Raw genomic sequence first — 20,219 nt, 5'->3', positions numbered from 1 at the left:
CCAGACTTCAATGGGAATCCACCACCTATGACAACATCTAAGCAGGATCACATCATATCGACTCTTCCACCCCTATTTCAATTCATAAAGGACACTTACCTCATAGTAAAAAATTATATAACCGACCTACCTGTTCAAGAATTTTATAGAGTATATACTTCATACTGTGAAACTCATTGCATTACACCCTTATCAAAGATAAACGCTTCTAGAATCCTATCAAATGAGTTGGGTATAAATAGCAGAAAAATACGTATAGGTAAGGCAATACCACGAGTTTACAGCATATCCAGGGAGGACCTTTACAAGAAGTTTCTCACCAAAAAATGGATTCACGAAACAGATGAAATCAATATAGAAGGAATAGATGTAGAAACTCCTGAGAAGCCCGCATCTGATCCAAATGCCTTGGTGAAGTTCTTAGCAAATATATATAATCCAGCTAGTAAATCGCAAGTAGATCAAGAGGAAGTGGAGCTAGTTGTTGAGAAACCTGTTGAAGAAAAACCTACTGAAGAGCAACCAGTTGCCAAAAAGGCTCCTCCACCAGTACCACCTAAACCTGATTGCTTGAAGGTAAAACCTGTACCTGTCATCAAAGAGGATCCTATTCCTGAGGAATCTCCAGCTTCCATAGAGTCAGATACTGATGAAATTATAGACAGTTTCTCAGACTGTTATCTATCTGATGAGGAACCTGATCAAGAAAATGAGCCGCCTGCTGAGGAACCTGCATTTGAAGCTGATGATGATTACGACGTTTTAGATGACTTGTTATCTGACTCAGATCCTACAACTGCAGACCAAGTTCCTGAGCAACAACCTGAGTCTCCTGCAGAATCTTCTGCTAAATCCGAATCTCTCGCAGATTCCAAATCTTCTACAGAACCTGAGTAGAACTGACTCTCAAAGAGCAACCTATCCCAGAACCCGACACAGAACTAGAAGTTGAATGGGACCCTGAACCAAAGGAAGGTACTCGAGCACACTGGGCTTGGCATGAAAGGCACTGATGGGATCATAAGCCATGGGTCAAGAATTCAAAGGACCAGGTCTTCAATGATCTCTACAATACAGGTAAGGATTTATGGGCTAAGTACCAAAACGCGTCAGACGAGTATGACTGGGAAATACTCGCATTTGAAGTAGAGGAATGTCCCACAACACGTATTGAGGACGAGTACCAGTACTACTTTAGGGAGGTAGTAGACCACTTCAAGGACTGGATCGAATATAATGGGAACTCACCTAAAACACCTAGCCGTAAAGAACTCGCAAATCTAATAAGAGTATACAAGGAGGATCATGATGCCGAGATTATCCCTACTACCTCTGGTTATGAAACTATGAAGATGAATAAAGGTAAGGCACGAGAAATCCCAGAGGAACGTCCAAAAACTGATATGGAACGTGAATGGGAGGCCGCCAATGGAATCATTGATGACTGGGACGAAGAGGATACTGAGGGAGCTATCAACGACATATTGTAAGCGCTATTTGAGATTATTTCTTTTTTTTTTCGTATATATATAGAAAGATATTATTTATAGTTGAAGACAAATCATATACATAAAAATGCAATACTCAAGAATCGCCCGCACTTTACCAACACGACCTGATATCAAGGAACTTCAGTATTCCGGTGCCCGCTTTTCCAGAGGAGCTATCACCAGACTCGGTCAGACTCTCCAGGCGCGATTTCCAGATAGAAAGTTCCAGATCCTACTTCCCTATGAAAACTGGAAACCCGGTGGATGGACATCAGGAAACCAACCAGCCAGCCTCTTCTCACTCTTGGACCACTATGATGAAGCACAACTACTGGATGATGCAGATCCTGATTACTTTGAACGATTCATAATTTATGTGAGAGATGCTCCACCGGTTGCAGGGGGATGCAATGGGGAGCTAAATGATTGCCTGTATGAATGCCTGAAGCATATCTATGGTATATTCTCTAAAATACCTGAGACTATAAAAAAGCCTGAATATATCAAAAAGGCATTAGGTCTCAATCGTGATGCTCCAGTTCCAGTCTCATATATGGATAAGGTTGAACAACTTGCAGGAAGCCTTGCACTTAATATTGTAGGAATTCCACTCGAATTTCCAAGAGCAAATCTGACAGACGTGCAACCCTCATCCTGTCTGAAGGCCACTACTCTCTTGCACTGAATCCTGAAAGACTTCACCCTAGTAAATTAGATAGAAAACAAAAGTCTCCCTTTGTTTATCGTGAAGATGGGGTTAATAATGTAGTAACAATATACAATGGTAAGACAGTTAAGTCTCTTACAGTTGGACAGTTTCAGAAAGGTAAGAACTCTGATAGTTACTCCTTCATCCCTATTGAGAAGAATCGTAAAACTGGAATATATGAAACACTTGAGGAAACATACCAGAGGATCCATGAAGAGCGGGATTCCTTTCTACAGGCTACAAAGAAGTTCAGTCTAGGAATCGACTTATCTTACCACAACTGGTCGTACAAGGGAACTGCTCTCTGGCTTTTTGAACAGTTTAGTGTAGGAGTTCCAGCTAATGATCCTCTTGATCCAGTCGAAGCAGAGTGGATAAGTGATGCAATGATGGGAGGTCTTATCTGGGCAGATAATGAATGGAAGGGCTATGGAAGACAATACGACGTGACAAGTTAGTATCCAAGTATTCAGCAATCGAATGCTAACTTTCCAATCCAACAAGGTAAGTTTCAAATACTCAAAGACTTTGTAGACCACAGAGGTTATGCCTTGTATGGATTATTTCGTGCTAAGGTAAGTGGTAATGACATTCTCTTCCGACAGAATAAGAAGGGAGTCTATACATTCATTGACTTACAACGAGCAAAGAAACTTGGTGTTGATATACAGTTAATCCAGGATGGAAAGCCAAATGCCTTGATATATGACAGAGAAGCAAGAATTCCTGGGACTGTAATATTTGGTGAGTATGTTCACTTTCTCTTTAATATAAAGAACCAGGGTGGCGTGGCTGGTCGTGTTGCAAAGAGAGTTTTCAATACATTATGGGGAGCACTCTGCCAGAGGAAACGCAATTACAAGACACTCACCACAGATCAAACAGATCCATTCAAGTTTCTGGAAGGCCACACACTTGACTCCATCATACCAGGAGGATCTGACCAGTGGCGATTCCAATTCACAAACCCAGGTAGTCCCTTCAAGGGTGAGTATTCTAGGATTGCTCCATTCTTATTAGCACATGGACGGAAGATGACTTCAGAGTTATTAGAACCATATAAGAATAAAGTACGATGCATCCATACAGATGGATTTATTCTAGAGGAACAGCCGAGTAGTCCTACACTTATCACTTGTCCAGAAAATGCATCCAAAGCATTGAAAGCTCTCAAGTTTGAAACCGCAGGATACTGCCATGTGAAAAATGCAAACAAGGTTATCTGGACATGATTGCCAAGAATGCAGTTGGATTTACAGTAGGTATATATATTTTTTCTTGCTTGAATGTAAAGTCAATTTGAAGATTCTTATTTATTACAAAGTACAAAAAAGTATAAGGAATTATGTCAACATATACTGAATTAGCAAGCATTATTAACCGCACTGACAGCATTAGTGATGAAGTTATTTATGATGTATCATGCAATCAGTTCACCATTGTCTCTGATGAAACTGTCCTCAAGATTATCCGTGCATTAAAAGGCACTATAGTAGTCGCATTAGTATCTGGGTTTAGCAAAACCAGCTACCTTGTCCAGGATCATGTGAAGTATATCAAGAGAATCCAGACAGCAAAGTCTCCTGTATCATATGTGAAGTTCGTGGCCAGAAAACTCTTCCCAGATAATGCAGCATATACTGCTAAGATAGCAAAGATTCGTGAATCATACAAGAATAAACAAGCTCTTTTAGACAAACTTGAGGCCCTCTTCGAGTTGTATTATAATGTAACTAAGGACTCATTAACAGATCCCCCAAAGCGAGCTGTCACTATGAATGAGGCTGAGAAAACCTTAGCAGAACTTCTTGCATAAGCGGCTCCTGTACGAATTTAGTTTATATTTTTTATCCATTTGTAATGGGCATACAGTAATTGAAGATGGCTATAGTATAAGTAACATAACATCATGTTGGACTGATTACCAGTAGAAATAGTCGAACGCATTGTTGCAAAGATCCCAGATACTGACCTTATTGCAGCGAGTAAAGTAGATAGTGTGTGGTGGCAGGAGGTTCGTCAAGAAGCATATAAGTAAGGTTGCTTGCCGAAACCTAGGGGTTTAGGCAAGATGGCGTTTCGCCGAAAAGCGAAATTCTGCCGAAACTATATTAAAGTTATATTAAAAAACTGGCGAAACTTTGGAGAAAGGTGAAACTGCTGAAACTTATTATAAATGCTGAAACTGCTGAAACTCTGCCGAAACTATAATAAATCTATAGTAAAATTTTGACGAAACTAATCGTAGGATTTTGAAGAGGTTTAGACAAGCAACCTTACATATAAGAGATGGAAAAATTACGCTACTACAATTGGGCATGTCCAAGCTCTTGGAAAGCCGTTTGAAAAAGGGAATATTGACTGGATATCATTTGAAGATGTAAACAACTTCTATAAAAGATGGATAGACCGCCTCACCGAGAATCAGCTTTATATTATGGAGAAAATGCTTAGGAATGGGATGGTTGTGGACCCCCAGGAAAGGGAAACCATAGAGCATGCATTAAGTGAACATAGATGGGGAGGCGATCCTTGGAGATTGGACTGGAAGTGGAATGATTGGACTCAACAGGAGTAAGCATTTTGTACTTGACTTTCGTAGGAATTACCCTGCAGAGTCATATTTTTTAGATCCGGCCGGCATTACCGCGTAATCCCGAATTACCGAAAAAGGAAATTTATGTTACACAAGGTTCCAAACGCATTCTTACCAAATCGATTTTTTGTGGAACGGGTATCGCCCAAAAAGGAAATGATCTACGTACCGCATGAAATCACGTGACACTCTACACATTTGTTCAGGGTATCACGTGACATGAACTCCGTTCACATTTTCTGTAATATAATCCATAGTTTTTCCATGAATGCATTCTAGGCCAATAACCCAGTAACTTATTTATCAGGTAACCTTGCATTTTTTCGACAAGGATTGATGACCATGTAACCTTATCATCAGGTATCCTTGCATTTTTGATAAGGACTGATAACCATGTAACCTCATCATCAGGTATTCTTGTATTTTTTGATAAGGACTGATGGGGGGAGTAGCCGTAGTTATTTATATAGAGAGGGTGGGGTTTATAATCTTAGCTTTTCTTATTTGTAATTTCGGAAGATTATTTGTTCTTTGTTTTTCTATTAGTTCTGCACTTGTTGCGGTACTTTTTAGATTACTTTGTTTTCTCTAAAGTTACTTCGGCATTAATTAATAAAATTCAAGCTCAAGCTATGTTTACCTTGATAAGGACTGATGACCATGTCACTTGGTTATTATAAATTGAAGGAAACTATTAGGTATGTAGACACATACAGAAAAAAAGACATGTCTTATCCTTATATAGCTAACCCTATAACTGGACGTCCAATTATTATCGGTGGAGATACCTTTAATCAAATAGTTATGGAATCCCATGATTATATTGATGGAAGGCTTGTCCGTAGACAAACTGCACCTCCACCTGAAGAGCAACCTGTATATTTAAATACAGATACAGGACGTTATGTTTGATGTGATACTAGAACATATCATAGACTGATTGAGAGTGACTATGAGGTAGTTGAGGATTACTACCTTGTCCATTATGAAGAAGAAGCGCTTATAGAGGAAATCATCAATGAAACACGCTATAATGAGGAAAATCTTGATGGGCAGTGGTTAACTTTCAATGATATACAACAAATCAGGGCCGCTATTCAGGCTGACCAAGATGAATATGATGATTTTATCTTACAGCAAGATACGACTAATGGGACACCTTCCTCTGGTCCTTCCGGTCATCCACGAACTTTGGAGGACCATACCCCGAGACTTGCAGAGCTTAATATTGAGTTGTGTAGGGAATGTAAGCCCAAGTGACTTAACAGACAAGTTGTGTAAGGACTGCTCCGAATAGTTACTTAATTTTGAATAATTCTTTTTTACATAAAGAAAGATAGCCATGCCAACATCAATTAGAGCTTTCCTTGAACGGATAAAATCCTAGGATTTATCCGGATTATCCTATTATCCAAATTTGTATCCGGTTAATTTTAACCGGATATCCGGATTTAAGAATTTACAAATGAATAAAATTTTAGATTATCCGGATTATCCGGATTATCCTATAATGATTAACATTTATGTCGCACATATAACTATTTAGTATTAGTGTACTACTTTAAAAAACGTGTTTTTATTTTAAGACAAAGAAAAAAAAATTAACAAAGAAACACTTCGAAGTTTAGCATTATTTCTAAATATGTCAACCGAAAGAACTATAGAAATACGTTTACAATCTGAAGATAACTATATTGATATAATTGATATAGAAAATCTTACACCACCAGAAAATCTTTTACCACCTTTAGAAGATACTAATAGTATAGAAGAGTATACAAAAAATGCGTTTGATAAACTTCTTGATAAAGAAGAACATAATTTAAATTTTCAAACTAAAAGTAAAGGAGGATCAAAACTTCGAAGTTGGATATATAATTGGGGAGAACGAAAAAATCATCCAACCAATTCAAATAAGTATATTTTTGAGTGTAATCAAAAATTAGATAATGGCAAAAATTGTGCTGCACAGATCGAAACTTCAGGTCCAACTGGTAATATTATTAGTCATCTTAATCGAAAACACAAAATATATGAACATTCTAAACCTTTATCAACTATTACGCCATCCTTAAAACAGGTAAAAATTGATCGTTATGCTATTTCGTCAGATTCACATTCACAAATGACAGAAGATCAACAAAAATATTTGAAAACTCTTCTTTTTGAATGGCTTATTCTAGATTTTCAACCTCTTCATCTTTTAAAATCTCCTTCTTTTCGTCGATTTATTAATGCATTAAATGAAAATTTTGAACTTCCAACTGATAGAGAATTTCGAAAAAGAATATTTGAAGCATATGGATTTTCAAAAAATAAACTTAAGCAGTATATTCATGAAAATGCAGTTTCAGTTTCACTTACTTGTGATCTCTGGACTTCTCGTAGTAAGCAAGGTTTTCTTGGTGTTACCTGTCATTTTATTACACCTGATTTTGAAATAAAAGAAATCACTTTAGCTATTCAATATTTGGAATATCCACATACCGGAGATGCTATTCAACAAGCGTTGGAAAAAATAATTACTCAGTGGGAATTGCAACATAAAGTTTTTTTCTGTACTACCGATAATGCATCTAACATGAAAAAATGTCTTACCCAAATTGTTTGGTTGCATAGATTATCATGTACGGCACATACAATCCAATTAGTAGTTGGAAAAGGGTTGCTTACTGCCGAAATTCTAATTGCACGTGCAAAAAGACTAATTAATTTTTTTACTTCACCAAAGCAAAATGAGCGTCTTTTAAATGCACAAAAAAAAAATTCAGAAGAACCAGAAGAGGAAAGTGACTTGCATAGAATTTTTTATAGAGCAATTACTGATGTTGAAACACGGTGGTCAAGTACATATATAGCATGGGAAAGGTTAATAGCTTTAAAACCTTATATTGATATTGTAATTTCATCCTTAAATGTAAGTAAGGATAATAATGCTAAAGAGGATGCAAAAAGGTTAAACAAAATTAACCTTACTAATAATGAATGGGATATTATAAGGGATTTACTTGAAATTTTGGGTCCCTTTGCTGAATTAACAGAAATATTAGAAGGTACGAAATATGCAACCATGAGTTACATATATCCAGGTATCATTAAACTCAAAAGTATGTTTAGTCCAACAATAAACTCTAACTTAGATTTGGAGACAAATGATGATGCATTTGAAAATCATCAATTTGAAGAAGTTGATGAAGATGATGAACCTGATGCCAGGCGAAAAATCAAAATAAATACTCCTATTAATACTTTCGGACTTTTGGATAATATTAAATCAAATCTTTATAAAGCACTTGAAAATTATTTTGAGGTAATTGAAAAAGAGGCACTTATTGCCGCACTTTTGGATCCACGTAAGAAAAAAACAATGTTTGCAAACAATGATCAAAAGGAATTAGCAAAAGCTAATCTTCGTGAAGTTTATGAATTAGCAAAGAATGACACTAACATTCACTTAGAGAAATGTGAGCCAAAACCGAAAAAAAGAAAAACTTCAACACGAGTTTATAAAAGAAGCTTGTTCTCAGATGATGAATCTCATGATCTTCAGACTGAAGATAATGAAGTTGAACGATATTTAGTAATGGCGCAAATCAAAAATGATCAAGACCCTTTAAAATGGTGGGACGTAAATAAGAGTCAATTTCCGATCTTAGCCCAATTAGCACGAAAGTATCTATGTATTCAAGCAACGTCGGGGGCAAGTGAAAGGGTCTTTAGCGATGCTGGGTTGATAATGTCCTCAAAAAGGACAAGTATGAAGGAGGATTTATTTGAAGCTTTAATTTTTTTGAAAAGGAATGGCAATTTAGTTGGAGTGGGCGAAATGTTTAGTCAATAATTATGTTTATTCATATATGTATTAGAATTGAGATTTGTTCTTGAACGTGATATATCATTTTACATATTCGAATTATTTTACTAAATAAAATTCTCTTTTATAAATGAAGAATAAATTTATTACAATTATTATTATCTATTGTTACAATGATTAAAGCAACTCAAAAATAAATTACAAGTTTCGGATGCAGACCGTATACATGACATTTCTATATTAATTTATTTACATGATTATTTTTTCTCAAAATACTCTTGAACCCGTTGCTTCTTCATCGCTGGTTCCTTATCTACATCTACCCTATCCTTCAATAAACCAACAACAACTTCTATCACTCGCTTCACATTTCTAAACAACTCCTTTTCTTCTTCCGAACCCTCTTTCAAAGCAGACTCGGTAAATCGGATACTAAGATATTCCGTCTGAAGCGTATAGGATGAAATACCAATCCGTAGCTGTTGTAACGATTCCATAAATATAGTCAAAATCCTCCCCGAAAGCAGTATCTGCCTTACGTTTCTTATTAACCTGCAACGCACTTTCGCATTGGACCAGATTCTGAGCAAAGCCCATGACCACTTGATATAATCTCCCTTCCGTGATGCAAATAAGTTCCTCAAGGGCCTTGACCGCATAATCGACGCGACCGGTATTTTCCTCACCGACAACTTCTAACTGGGGAGCCAAAGTGATCTCCTTTTCTGTTATTCTCTTGACAATATATAGCGAAGCGTGAAGGATGGCTGAAATATATTCACACCGCATGGCTTCGTTGCTATCAGCAAGCAATGTCCCCATATTTCCCAACCTGCGCTTTATTTCCTTTACACATTGTATCAATTCCTCATCATTGTCTTCGAGTGTATATGTTTCTAGAAAGAAGAACGATAAAATTAGCCCGCTCACTAGCATAATAATTCATGAAATAATAATTAATAAGCTGGGAAGACTCACTTGGTGGAAATTGACGGATTGCACCTATCCCATTACCATCAATTCCATATTTTGCTAATACCTCTTTTAAGTCTTTCAGAGTCTTATACGAGGAAAACGAGCGCTTCTTCCTCTCCTTACACTCTTTGGCAAAGTCCGCAAGCCTCGATGCAGGTCCCATTTTCATTCCATGTCGTTCAAGCTTTTCTTCGGTTAACTTGAGAAAGTCACGGCCATTAACTTTTTCTTTGCGAATAATTTCCAAGTCATCGTCGTCAAGCTCCAAGTCCTCTTCTTTCTGTAAAAATTCAATAAGAACATGTCTTATATTTTTTAATTTCGTCCGCTAACGTGAATGACTCGTTTCCAGTTGCGGTGGCACTTGAACGGGTGTACTAGCTTCAGACATAACGAACTTTTGATCGGTCGGTTTAGTCAGATGAGCATACTGTATTATTATGTACCGTCGTCCGTCGGGTCACGGGTCACTACTCACTATTTGCGTATATATTATCCTGGGATAATTCGGATTAGTCTAGGTTGATTATTCGGATTACCCGTTATCCTATTTGATAGGATATCCGGATCTTAAAATTTCCTAGTGGGTTATCCTAAATTATTCATAGGATAATCCGGTGAAAAGCTCTAACATCAATTGTAATAAACCAGTACCAAAACTGTGGAGTAATCACTCCAAAAACAGCACATAGAGGATTATCCAGTGTATTATACAGACAGATTATAAAGAAGATTAGTGATGAGAATGACCCTCTACAAGCCTTGGGACTTGCTAGGAATAAGTTAGTTCAGATCATTCGTCGGGCAAGTAATGTGGACTTTACACAATTGTTTACACAAAGACTGGATATGAAAATTATGGATGGAGAGCCATATGAAGATATTAGGAAGTGGCTTCTCAAACAGCTTATAGCCATAGGTTGTGATAGTGGAGAAATTGCCTTATATCAATTTCTAAGGGATACATATCCAGATGGTATCGATGAGCCTTTCAATACATTCTATGAGAACTATGTAAATCATATAAATAATTCAATGACTAAGAACTTTGCTTCTCGTGCCTTAGGAGCAATAGGGTTGAAGGCTAAGATGTTAAGGATTGACTTTGAAGGCCGTAAAAAAAGTGCTATGATTCTTAGAGCTTCTGCAGACGAATTACTTGATATTCTCACAAGATACTATTAATCTCTACTTGTAATGCTCGACGGTCTATATGGCTCTTAGAAAAGATCTGTAGAAGGACTTCAATACCTTCTATTATTTTTTTATTATCCAGAGGGCGACTAGACTTCAGGGCTTCATATCGGGAGAATAACTCCTTCACATTCTCAGTTTTCAGAGTTTCAGTCTTTGCAGTCCTACCCTGTACTTTTGCTAAAAAGTCCTGAAAGTCAGCTCCTAGGGTCTTACCAGAGAGTCCATAAGCTTCCCGAAAGACAAATTTAATCCAGGTATCTGTATTCTTGGCTAAGACACCAGGTACAAGTAAATGTTGACGCTCTTTAGGGGATGGAAATACCCGAGCAAATTCAATCAAGTGTCCACCTTTTTTTTGCTTCAGATACAGCTTTCTGACCATAGGGACTAAACTTGGATCGAACTGTGATTGAACTGGGTTCAGACTGAGATCGAACTGGGTTCAAACTTGGATCAAACTGAGATTGAACTGAGATTGAACTAGGATTGAACTGAGATTGCTCTGTGATCGAACTGAGACTAGTATCCCATCTTACTCGAATGGACAGTGGATCACTTTTAGACCGTCTAAGATCAAACACTACAAATTTACGTTGCAAAGTAAGATCATCAATTACTGGTGCTAATGACTCTGATTCTTCTGTATATAGGCGAATGATTCTCTTAGTATCTGTAAGGCTCCCATGACCTCCATGCAGTGAGATGTAGTTAACATTTTCTCGAATAGCCTTAGGAATGGCAAAGAATCTTTGAGCTACATAAATATATGAAATATTTTTGTGTCGTCCATGTGTAAAGTAACCAGTAATGAGATCCTGGATTTTTTTAGGTGCATCCATCAGATCCTCGAAGATTACCACAGTAGCTTGAGTAGGGTTGAAGGAGTCAATCTCTGGAATCTCACTATGGGTTACTGCAGTGAATGGGATCTTCTCCTCTTCGAAAAAATCATGTACAACTGCCCACTTCAGCTCGTCAAGATATCTGCCAACTAAAAGTACTGCATCACATAGTACATACCGATTACCATCTTCCTTTGCCTTCTTGTCACCCATTAACAAGTTAATGATCATAGTTGTCTTACCTGAGTCTGAGCTACCTGCTACGGCTAATCGAAAGGGCCATGATGGAGCAAACTTATTGCCTTGTCTTGAGTCAGTCGTGTACTCGTCCAAATTGTATACATAAAGATCCATTTGAATTTTATTCTTACTTAGTTTAAATACTATGTCGACATCAACACCAATTCCAGTTTATACTCCTTCAGAACCTACTGGACCGCCTCCTACACACTTGGCTAATGAAGAAGACGATGATGAATTAGTTAGAATACTTAAGGCTCATGCAAATTTATTGACTACCAGGGGTCGTTTAACTGTTGATTCAGAGATACAGGAGGCAAATAATCAAATCAAACATATTATTAATATATTAATGTATCACTGTAAAGCAAAACATGAAGAATTTGGTATTACAAAAGATTTGTTAGTTTTTGCACAAGGTAAGATAAATGCATTTGATAAAACGTTTACTAATTTAGAACGTCAATTAGTTATTATATGTGCTGCCAATGATAATTTCATAGAAGAAAACCATAACCTGCAAAGAGATTATGATACTATGGTAGAGCTTCATCGACGGGCTATAGGTGAACGTAATCAGGCACGACATGAACGTAATGTATTACAAGCAGATTATACTCAAGCAGTAATGGATCGTAATGAGGCTCAAAATGCTGTGAATCGTGGTAATATCCTTCTAAATCATTGGCGGCTGAGGGCTACTCGAACTGGAGGACAACTTGTATTGGCTAATGCGCAACTTGGACAGGTTAATGCACAGCTAGCACATGCTAATAATAGGGTGCGTTTTGGGATTCAGACATTAGGGAGACTTAGGAATAGACTTTTCCAACAGATAGCTGCTCTTAGAATTCAGGTACAATGGTTTCGAATTAGACAATTGAACCCTCCTCCACCTCTTTTAAACAATCCACTAGAGACGATATGGCTACCACTGCGATAGGATTGCCAATTTTTGAGGTAAAGCTACTGATGATATTGATACATTTGTTAGGCTTTATATGGGTTATCTTGATACTATTAATCTTAACCCATATGCTGCTGGAGGGCCACCAGAGTCTTGGAAAAGAGCTATGGGTATACTTAGAAGCTGCATGGCTGGTGAAGCAGCTGAATGGTTTGATCGAGAAATTACAGGAAAAAATTGGGAACTTTCTGGTATCACTTCAGCTGGTGGAGCTAATTTAGCTGCTTTTGTAGCATTAGTGATACCAGAAGGTGCAGGAGGACCGAATGTAGGTACTTATGTAAATGGGTCTGAAGCACAAATCTATTCAAGAGATCCAGTTAATGCATTAGTAACTATTAGAGCAGCATTTATTCCTACTCATGATTTAATGGCTGGAGATGAAGCTTGGAAAAGAGCTGGTGCTCGTCCCACAGATAGAGCTGCTCCAGCTACTGCAGATGCTGGTGTTGCTGTTAATAATAATCATCCTATAGTTTTTCCAGGTATTAAACCTAATCAGGCGCTTTATTGGCTTAGAACACAATTTCCAACTGTTTTAGATGAAAAGAAACGTATCCGTTTTAACAGTCTTTACCAGGAAAATGAGCCAGTTGATGCATTTTATAAAACTGTAAAGAGGGCTGGAAAATTACTAAGACTAACTGATGATCTTATTATTGACCAGTTCTTTAGAGGTCTTTCGGCTGATAATATTTTTGAAGCAGAAAGGTTTCACAATCTTAATCCTGATGACTTGGTTAAACATCTGAGAAATTTAGAATGGAGAAGGACTGAAATGCGCTTGGGGTTACAAGATAGAAATCGGCGACTTCGAGCAGATTACAGTGATGTAACTCAACCTCCATTAGGAAAACAGGAACCTGTCGTACTGACATCAAAGTCATCTGGGGTTACTCAAGAACAATTACAAGAGTTGCTTAAGGCTCAGGCTGAAGAACTTACCAAGAATTTTCAGGTGCAATTTAAACAATTATAGGCTCAGCCAGTTCGTAATCCACCAGTCTATAGACAGCAGATTAAACCTGTTCGACCAAAACCACAGAGACGTGTTATTCAGGATCATCAGGATCCTGATTGGGATGATGGTTATGTAGAACCTGATGTTGGTGATGACCCTGATGCTCCTGAGTGGACTTTGGATGATCATCAAAATGCTATTGATCTTATTATGGGATATAAACGTGGGACGTCTAAAATACTTACAAATCAACTTCAGAAGGCTAAAGATAGACGTGATGATCTGGATTTGGCCTGAGCAATGAGAAACCTTGATCTTAACGATGATGCTATGGACATTGATACTGTGAGTTTTGGTGAAAAGGTAGAATTGAGAGAAAAAGATGGTGATGTCTATATGGTTCGTGTTGGGTCAAAAAAAAAGTAGGTTCGAGTATCTCAAAACTTCTTAAGTCGTCCCCAAATAAGACAGCAGTTAGTTCTTCTAGTGTACCCTTGAAAGGCAAAGCAACCCCTGTTAAGATTCCTGTGAAAGTTACTGGTAGTAAGTCTACACCTGCAAAAGCTGTTACTAAAAATGACTTATTAAGCCTATTAAGGTCTGCAGACTTTAGGAAATTACTCCGTGAGATTCTTCAGGAGGAGATGATGTCTGCTAGAAAAGTCATAGAGATTTCAGATGACTTAGCTGAGGAGGAACAAGAAGAGGATATCAGGGAATATGATCCTATGGATATTGATATAGCTCGTTTGGAGAATACTAAAGATCTTTTAGCACTGGATGGGGAGGTTAATGGGATAGCAATTCAGTGTTTAGCAGACACTTGTGCTAATGCGTCTTTTATTCAGAGAGAAGCTGCTGAGGAATTAGGGTTGGATATCGACAAGAGTATTACATATAACATATCTGGTACTCCAGGAACAGGTAGGACATTCGGCATGGTAAAGGGAGTGTCAATCAAACTTACCCCTGATTATGCTATCACTGAGGATCTTGCAGTTTTAGATGGATACAAGCATAGGGAAATTGGATTGAGCTGGACGTGTCTGAAACGTTACAATTATGATGTCCATGAATCACGTGAACATATAGCCTTTACCTGTGATGGAAAGAATGTTTTTATCCTGATAGTTCCTGATGCTAATCGAGGGGATAAAAAATAAGACCCTTTAATTCTTCTATTTTTTTTTTTATTCCCAAAATTTGCGAATTAAGTCAGGGACATCCTCCTTTAACCGGTCAGCAGGTTCCCAAGTAGCCTCAGTGTCTGGATAGCGCTCCCACTTAACCAAATACTGGTCTTGACCTTTTCTAATGCGATGCTGAAGTATCTGCTCAGGAACAAATCTTTCAGGTTGCCCTCTTATCACAGAGTCAGGTGGAGGCTTTTCATTAATAGGAACTACTTGCAATTCCTTTCGGGTATATGCACATCTGGATACACCTAATCGACCATGTGGTCCATTAAGGAGATATGTAGGAGGCTGTTCAGGTGAGAGTATCATTTTTTTGATTACACGAATATTTGGATTCCATCTTATGTCTCCTGTACGGAATTTTCTGTAAAGTTTGTTACCAAGTACAGAAATAGGTTCATCTAACTTGACTCTGACACGTGTTCCTTCAGAGAGGAGGTCTGTCTTTTTTGACACTTTGGGTGACCCTGTCGGAATGTCTGGGGGATTTCTCTGCCAGAGTTCATTTACTTTACTTACTATATTATGGAAATCTTCTGACCATTCCACAGATGTCACCCCAGTTTTCAACTCCTGTGCTACCATTCGTTTAAGAAGGGGTTCTTGGATGGCTTGGATAGCTCTTTCAGCATAAGATTGCTGTTTATGCCTTCCTGGTTCACCGAACCTCATCATTACTCCTAGGCTGTTCAGGAAAAAATCACGCACCTGGTCGTTAGTGAATTCTGATCCAAAGTCTGTCTCCAGTCGGTGTGTTGGAGGCTTGATACGATTTCTTCTGTAGATTTTGACAAATCCATTGAGAACCCTATTTGCTGTCTTATCCTTTAGGGGTTCTGCATCGACTTTTTTTCCTGCAACTTCCACCACTATGAGAAAATAGTGGAATCCTTTGGGGTCAACTGGCATCTCTGCAAGATCTGCCTGATGTGTTGCATTTGGTTTCCATACAATTACCTTTGGGCGTTCTGTTGACTTTTCCTTTAGGGGCTTTTTGTATAGGTTGTAATGCTCTTCACCTTTTAAAATTCGGGCTGGTACTCTGGATAGACTGTAGTACTTGTAGTAATTCTCTAATTGTGATATATTACGACAAATTAAAGAAAAGATTTCAGACTTCAAATCTTAAGATGACACGTTTTTACTGTCTAAAGTGCAAGAAGGAAACTGAGACTGCTAGTGAAATACAAGATATGACTACAAATGGGCGTTATCGGCTGCATGGTGACTGCACAATTTGTAGTATGCATAAGAATACTTTTACTGGAATAGACTGGGTGATCAAGAAGAAGACTAAGGAGAAAAGGAAAGAAACCGCTGCTAAGAGACAGCAGACAGCTTACAATCGGCAATGCAAAAAACTTGGACAGAAAATCTTAGATTCTGATGATGCGTGTAAACAGTGTATTGATAAATGCCTTAAGGAGGCAAAAAAGAGGAAGACAGATTAGTACTGTCTTCTAAACTTATCTGGATATGCTCTATTCTCAATACCTATTGTTCAATTACTTATTTTTTCTGACAGGGGTGGGACGGGGTTGGTCTTACTGGCTCTATAGACCTTCTAGGGGCTTACCTGCTAACTTACCTGGTTTGCTACCTCACTGCTTCCAACAGATTATTAGACGGAATCCTGACTTGTTCCAGATGTTCTGAATGTGGCAGATCTGGAGGGGGTAAAAATAAAACTTTTTCTGGGGGGATGTCCTCTCATAATTTTTCTGAAACATCTGCCACATCTGCCACATCCGGGACAACCCTCTCATTATATCCGTTATTGCTTCCTTTTCTATTGTTTTCTAGTTATTTGGTATATATATTTGTTCCAGATGTTGTCCCAGATTGTGGCGGATATATGGGGATTCCTGAGCCCCGTAGGGGCCATATAGGTACTGCGACGGGTCATAAACCCAGCTTGCATCTCTCACATCCAGCCCGATGACTTTGATCGGGCTAAACGACGCATTTTTCATATGAAAAAACACAATCCTCTCGATCATCAGCAACATCGATTTGCTACAGTGCAATGATATCAGTTTATGTTTACCGAATACAATTTGTTCTTAAACCCATCAAACATCTACTTTACAACCAAAGTCTTCATCATAGAAATTACAAATTTTGGACGCCTTTTTTTGGACGTCCTGGTAGAAAAATTATGACTAATATCGTTGAGGACACTCCATCACTTAATATAGTTTGTATGGTAGCCCCGTACAATCCTATCCCTAATATGTTTATTCCTCACAAATATCGTAATATAATTCCTAAGGATCCTCTTTACACCGCTGATGGTGCATATATTATTCCTGGTTCTAAAGAATGGTTCACCTATATGTATAATTTACACATCAACTTGCCTCCACCACTTACAAAAGCACAACGTCGTGCCTTATTACGACTAGAGAATGAGTGTATTGAGAATATCAGAATAATTAAAGAAGATGCAATTCTTCAGGGGACTTCATGTAATCATGTCAATAGTCGAAAACATTTGGCATTTACGTTAACCAGAATTAGTGAGCATGTTCACTATGAAATGACAGATTATACAAATGAATACTTGGTATCTGAGGATGAAAAGATCAAATCAGACATTTATAAGAAAATGAGTAATTTTACCACATTAATGATTGATGCATCTAAAGAGCGTATTAGTGACTCCAAACGGGTTTGCAGACGGACTAACATCCTTCCTCCAGGAGCGACATCAGACACTTCCAACAATGCTAAAGAACTTGAACTTAGACCTAAAAAATGAAGAATTTCTTCGCATACTAACCTTTACCCATTGATTGACAACACAGACCGATTTAAACGTAGACGTTTCTCTCCTGCCGTTATGGATGACTCAACAGGAGCAGAGCTTTATTGATATTAAACATTTATATTTGATTTTGAGTCAAAATTTTTTCTACTTACCAGTAGTTTATTTCTACATCTTATTTACTTTTTTATAATTAACACCCAATTTGAGTAACCAAAAAATAATTTAGAATAGTGTGAACTATTCCAACTATGACAGTATTTACAGTTGGCGCCCTTTTAGGCGAAAGAAAAATACGGGACTTCTCACCCCTTATAGAAGTTCATTTTTATACATTTAGAAGCTAATGATATTATTAATTATAATTCTCCTTCATCTACAGACATTTGTTTATTTTATAATGTATAGTTTTGCCACACTTAATTTTTATATATAAGATATTTTATTTACATGATAATTTACCATATTAATGTAGTTATTAGATAGACGTTCATTATTTTTTGGTTTTCTAGTTCTCTGTTTCCTTTTACCTGCTCCTTCATTGGTCGTGTTGTTGGAGCAGTCTATTATATATAATAATTAGGTAGGATCTGCCCCTTGGGATAGATGATGGACTAAATGTTGGGCACACTCCTTAGGATAAATGCTCTCTTAGAATAGTTCTTCTGACTTTACATAAAATAAAATAAATAAATAAAATAAATAAATTAAATAGGAGATGAGGTTATGTTAAACAGAGTATCCACTTGGTCTGTCCTAACCTAACCCCTAACTCTAATAAATATTACAATTTTAGATACACAAAATGTATGGTAAATGTCCCATCATTTTGAAAATATGTACATAGAATGTAATTATATAATGTTTATTAATACATTAATTGAACAATCTTGATATGGAATAAACTAATAAAAATTATTTATATGAAATTCATTCTCTAAGTTAAAATGTTCAGTGTTTTCAAATTTGAAGTATTGTTTAGTAATTATTTTTAAAAAATGAAGTTACTTAGGCTTAGCTTACTTAACTTTTAAAGAAACTTTATTAAATAATAATTTATACTTAATTGAAATATATGAATAACTCTTTGAAGTTTATTTATTAATAATTTTATAGAAGAAATAACATTATGTGCTTTTTTATAATTAGACTGTATCTTAGTACTTGTAAAAAATTATTATTAAATATTATATAAAATTATGGACACGAGACGGTAAGACGCGTGATACACGTGATAGCTACAAACGGCAAAAACAGCAAAAAGATCAGCTAAGTTTTTTAAACTTCGAATGTCTATTTTTTTCAATGAAATATTAGGCAAAATGTTTCATTTTTTATCTTTTTTGATAAAGATTTCAGAACATGTAATTTTAAAAAATTCTTGCCTATCAAAATCTCAAGTTCAAATTCCAGAGATCCGAAAGAGTTACATAAAAAAAGAAAAAGAAATGAATTATTAGTAAAGATTGTTAAAATAAAATATTAAAAACATTTTTACTTATCAAAATAAATCCAAGTTCAAACTCTAAAGACCCGCAGGAATCGTCTAAAAAAAATAGAAATATGAACTATAAGTTATCATTAATTAACATAATTGTGAATTTTTTTTTTTAATTACTATAACAAATGATACTGTACCAGGTAGCCATATATATTTCATTTAAACCTTCTTTAGTTATTATAATTATAACGCTACTAATATGGATGTTCTGATTTTAATTGGAACTTTTATTAGTTTCATATCCACATCAGTAAATTTTTGACGTTCTCCCCTCTTATAATAAATTACTATGTGTTTATTGAAAAAAAAGGATATGTATATATTTTGATTTGAATTTTTTTAAATATTTATTTTAATGAAGCAGTCACTAATGTTTGTCATATTTAGACATGTGGGATTTGATTAGTTGGTTACTTTTAAGCTTAATTTTTAACAAACTTCTGTTATTAACTTTATTCTTCTGTAGGTAATTCTTCATCTCTAGGACGAATATATTTTGATAAAGAGAACTGGAAATAAAAATGACGAATTTATAATGAGAAACAGGTAACAATCAATAATTACAGATGATCTTAGGAAAATAATTCTCAGAATTCAAAATGATATATCGATTGTGATTATCAAATTGATAGGTTTGTTCATTATCTAAATCAAAAATATGATATGTACTGTCATAAATCTTTTACATTTATTGAGAATAATTTGGATCATGTTTATATCATTTATGGTGAATATTTGTTTATTTCAATAATACCCTAAGCTATTTTTATGGTACGTTACTATACATACTTTTTTCAGTAATATTTGGACTTCATTAAAAAAAATAAAATAAAAATTTTAAATATTCATTTTTTTCTATAGATTTCTGAAAGTAAATATTTTCATTTTTTTGAACCAAAATTTTTGTTAATCATTTTTTTTTTGTAGGACTGTGGCTTACAACTTAGATACTGGGCTTTGATTA

General features: G+C 36.3%; 3 protein-coding genes across 3 annotated transcripts; all 3 read left to right on the top strand.

Annotated features, from left to right (window-relative positions):
- Positions 1 to 1,027: 1,027 nt before the first annotated feature.
- On the top strand, positions 1,028 to 3,431 carry OCT59_016212 (uncharacterized protein; the record flags this gene model as incomplete). The annotated part of the gene is made up of 5 exons (XM_066132321.1): positions 1,028 to 1,052; positions 1,114 to 1,486; positions 1,590 to 2,052; positions 2,115 to 2,652; positions 2,734 to 3,431. The coding sequence occupies 5 exons, from the start codon at positions 1,028 to 1,030 to the stop codon at positions 3,429 to 3,431; spliced, it is 2,097 nt and encodes a 698-aa protein (XP_066003316.1).
- A 113-nt stretch (positions 3,432 to 3,544) lies between these two features.
- OCT59_016211 (uncharacterized protein) lies at positions 3,545 to 4,015 on the top strand (the record flags this gene model as incomplete). Its single annotated transcript, XM_066132320.1, has 1 exon — positions 3,545 to 4,015. The coding sequence occupies one exon, from the start codon at positions 3,545 to 3,547 to the stop codon at positions 4,013 to 4,015; it is 471 nt and encodes a 156-aa protein (XP_066003315.1).
- A 13,130-nt stretch (positions 4,016 to 17,145) lies between these two features.
- Positions 17,146 to 17,748, top strand: OCT59_016210 (uncharacterized protein; the record flags this gene model as incomplete). The annotated part of the gene is made up of 1 exon (XM_025328471.1): positions 17,146 to 17,748. One exon carries the CDS (start codon positions 17,146 to 17,148, stop codon positions 17,746 to 17,748), a length of 603 nt encoding a protein of 200 aa, XP_025166485.1.
- Between the last annotated feature and the right edge of the window lie 2,471 nt (positions 17,749 to 20,219).

This window comes from Rhizophagus irregularis, chromosome 24 (assembly GCF_026210795.1).
Source record: "Rhizophagus irregularis chromosome 24, complete sequence".
Lineage (NCBI taxonomy): Eukaryota > Fungi > Glomeromycota > Glomeromycetes > Glomerales > Glomeraceae > Rhizophagus > Rhizophagus irregularis.
This window is presented reverse-complemented; position numbering and strand designations above follow the sequence as displayed.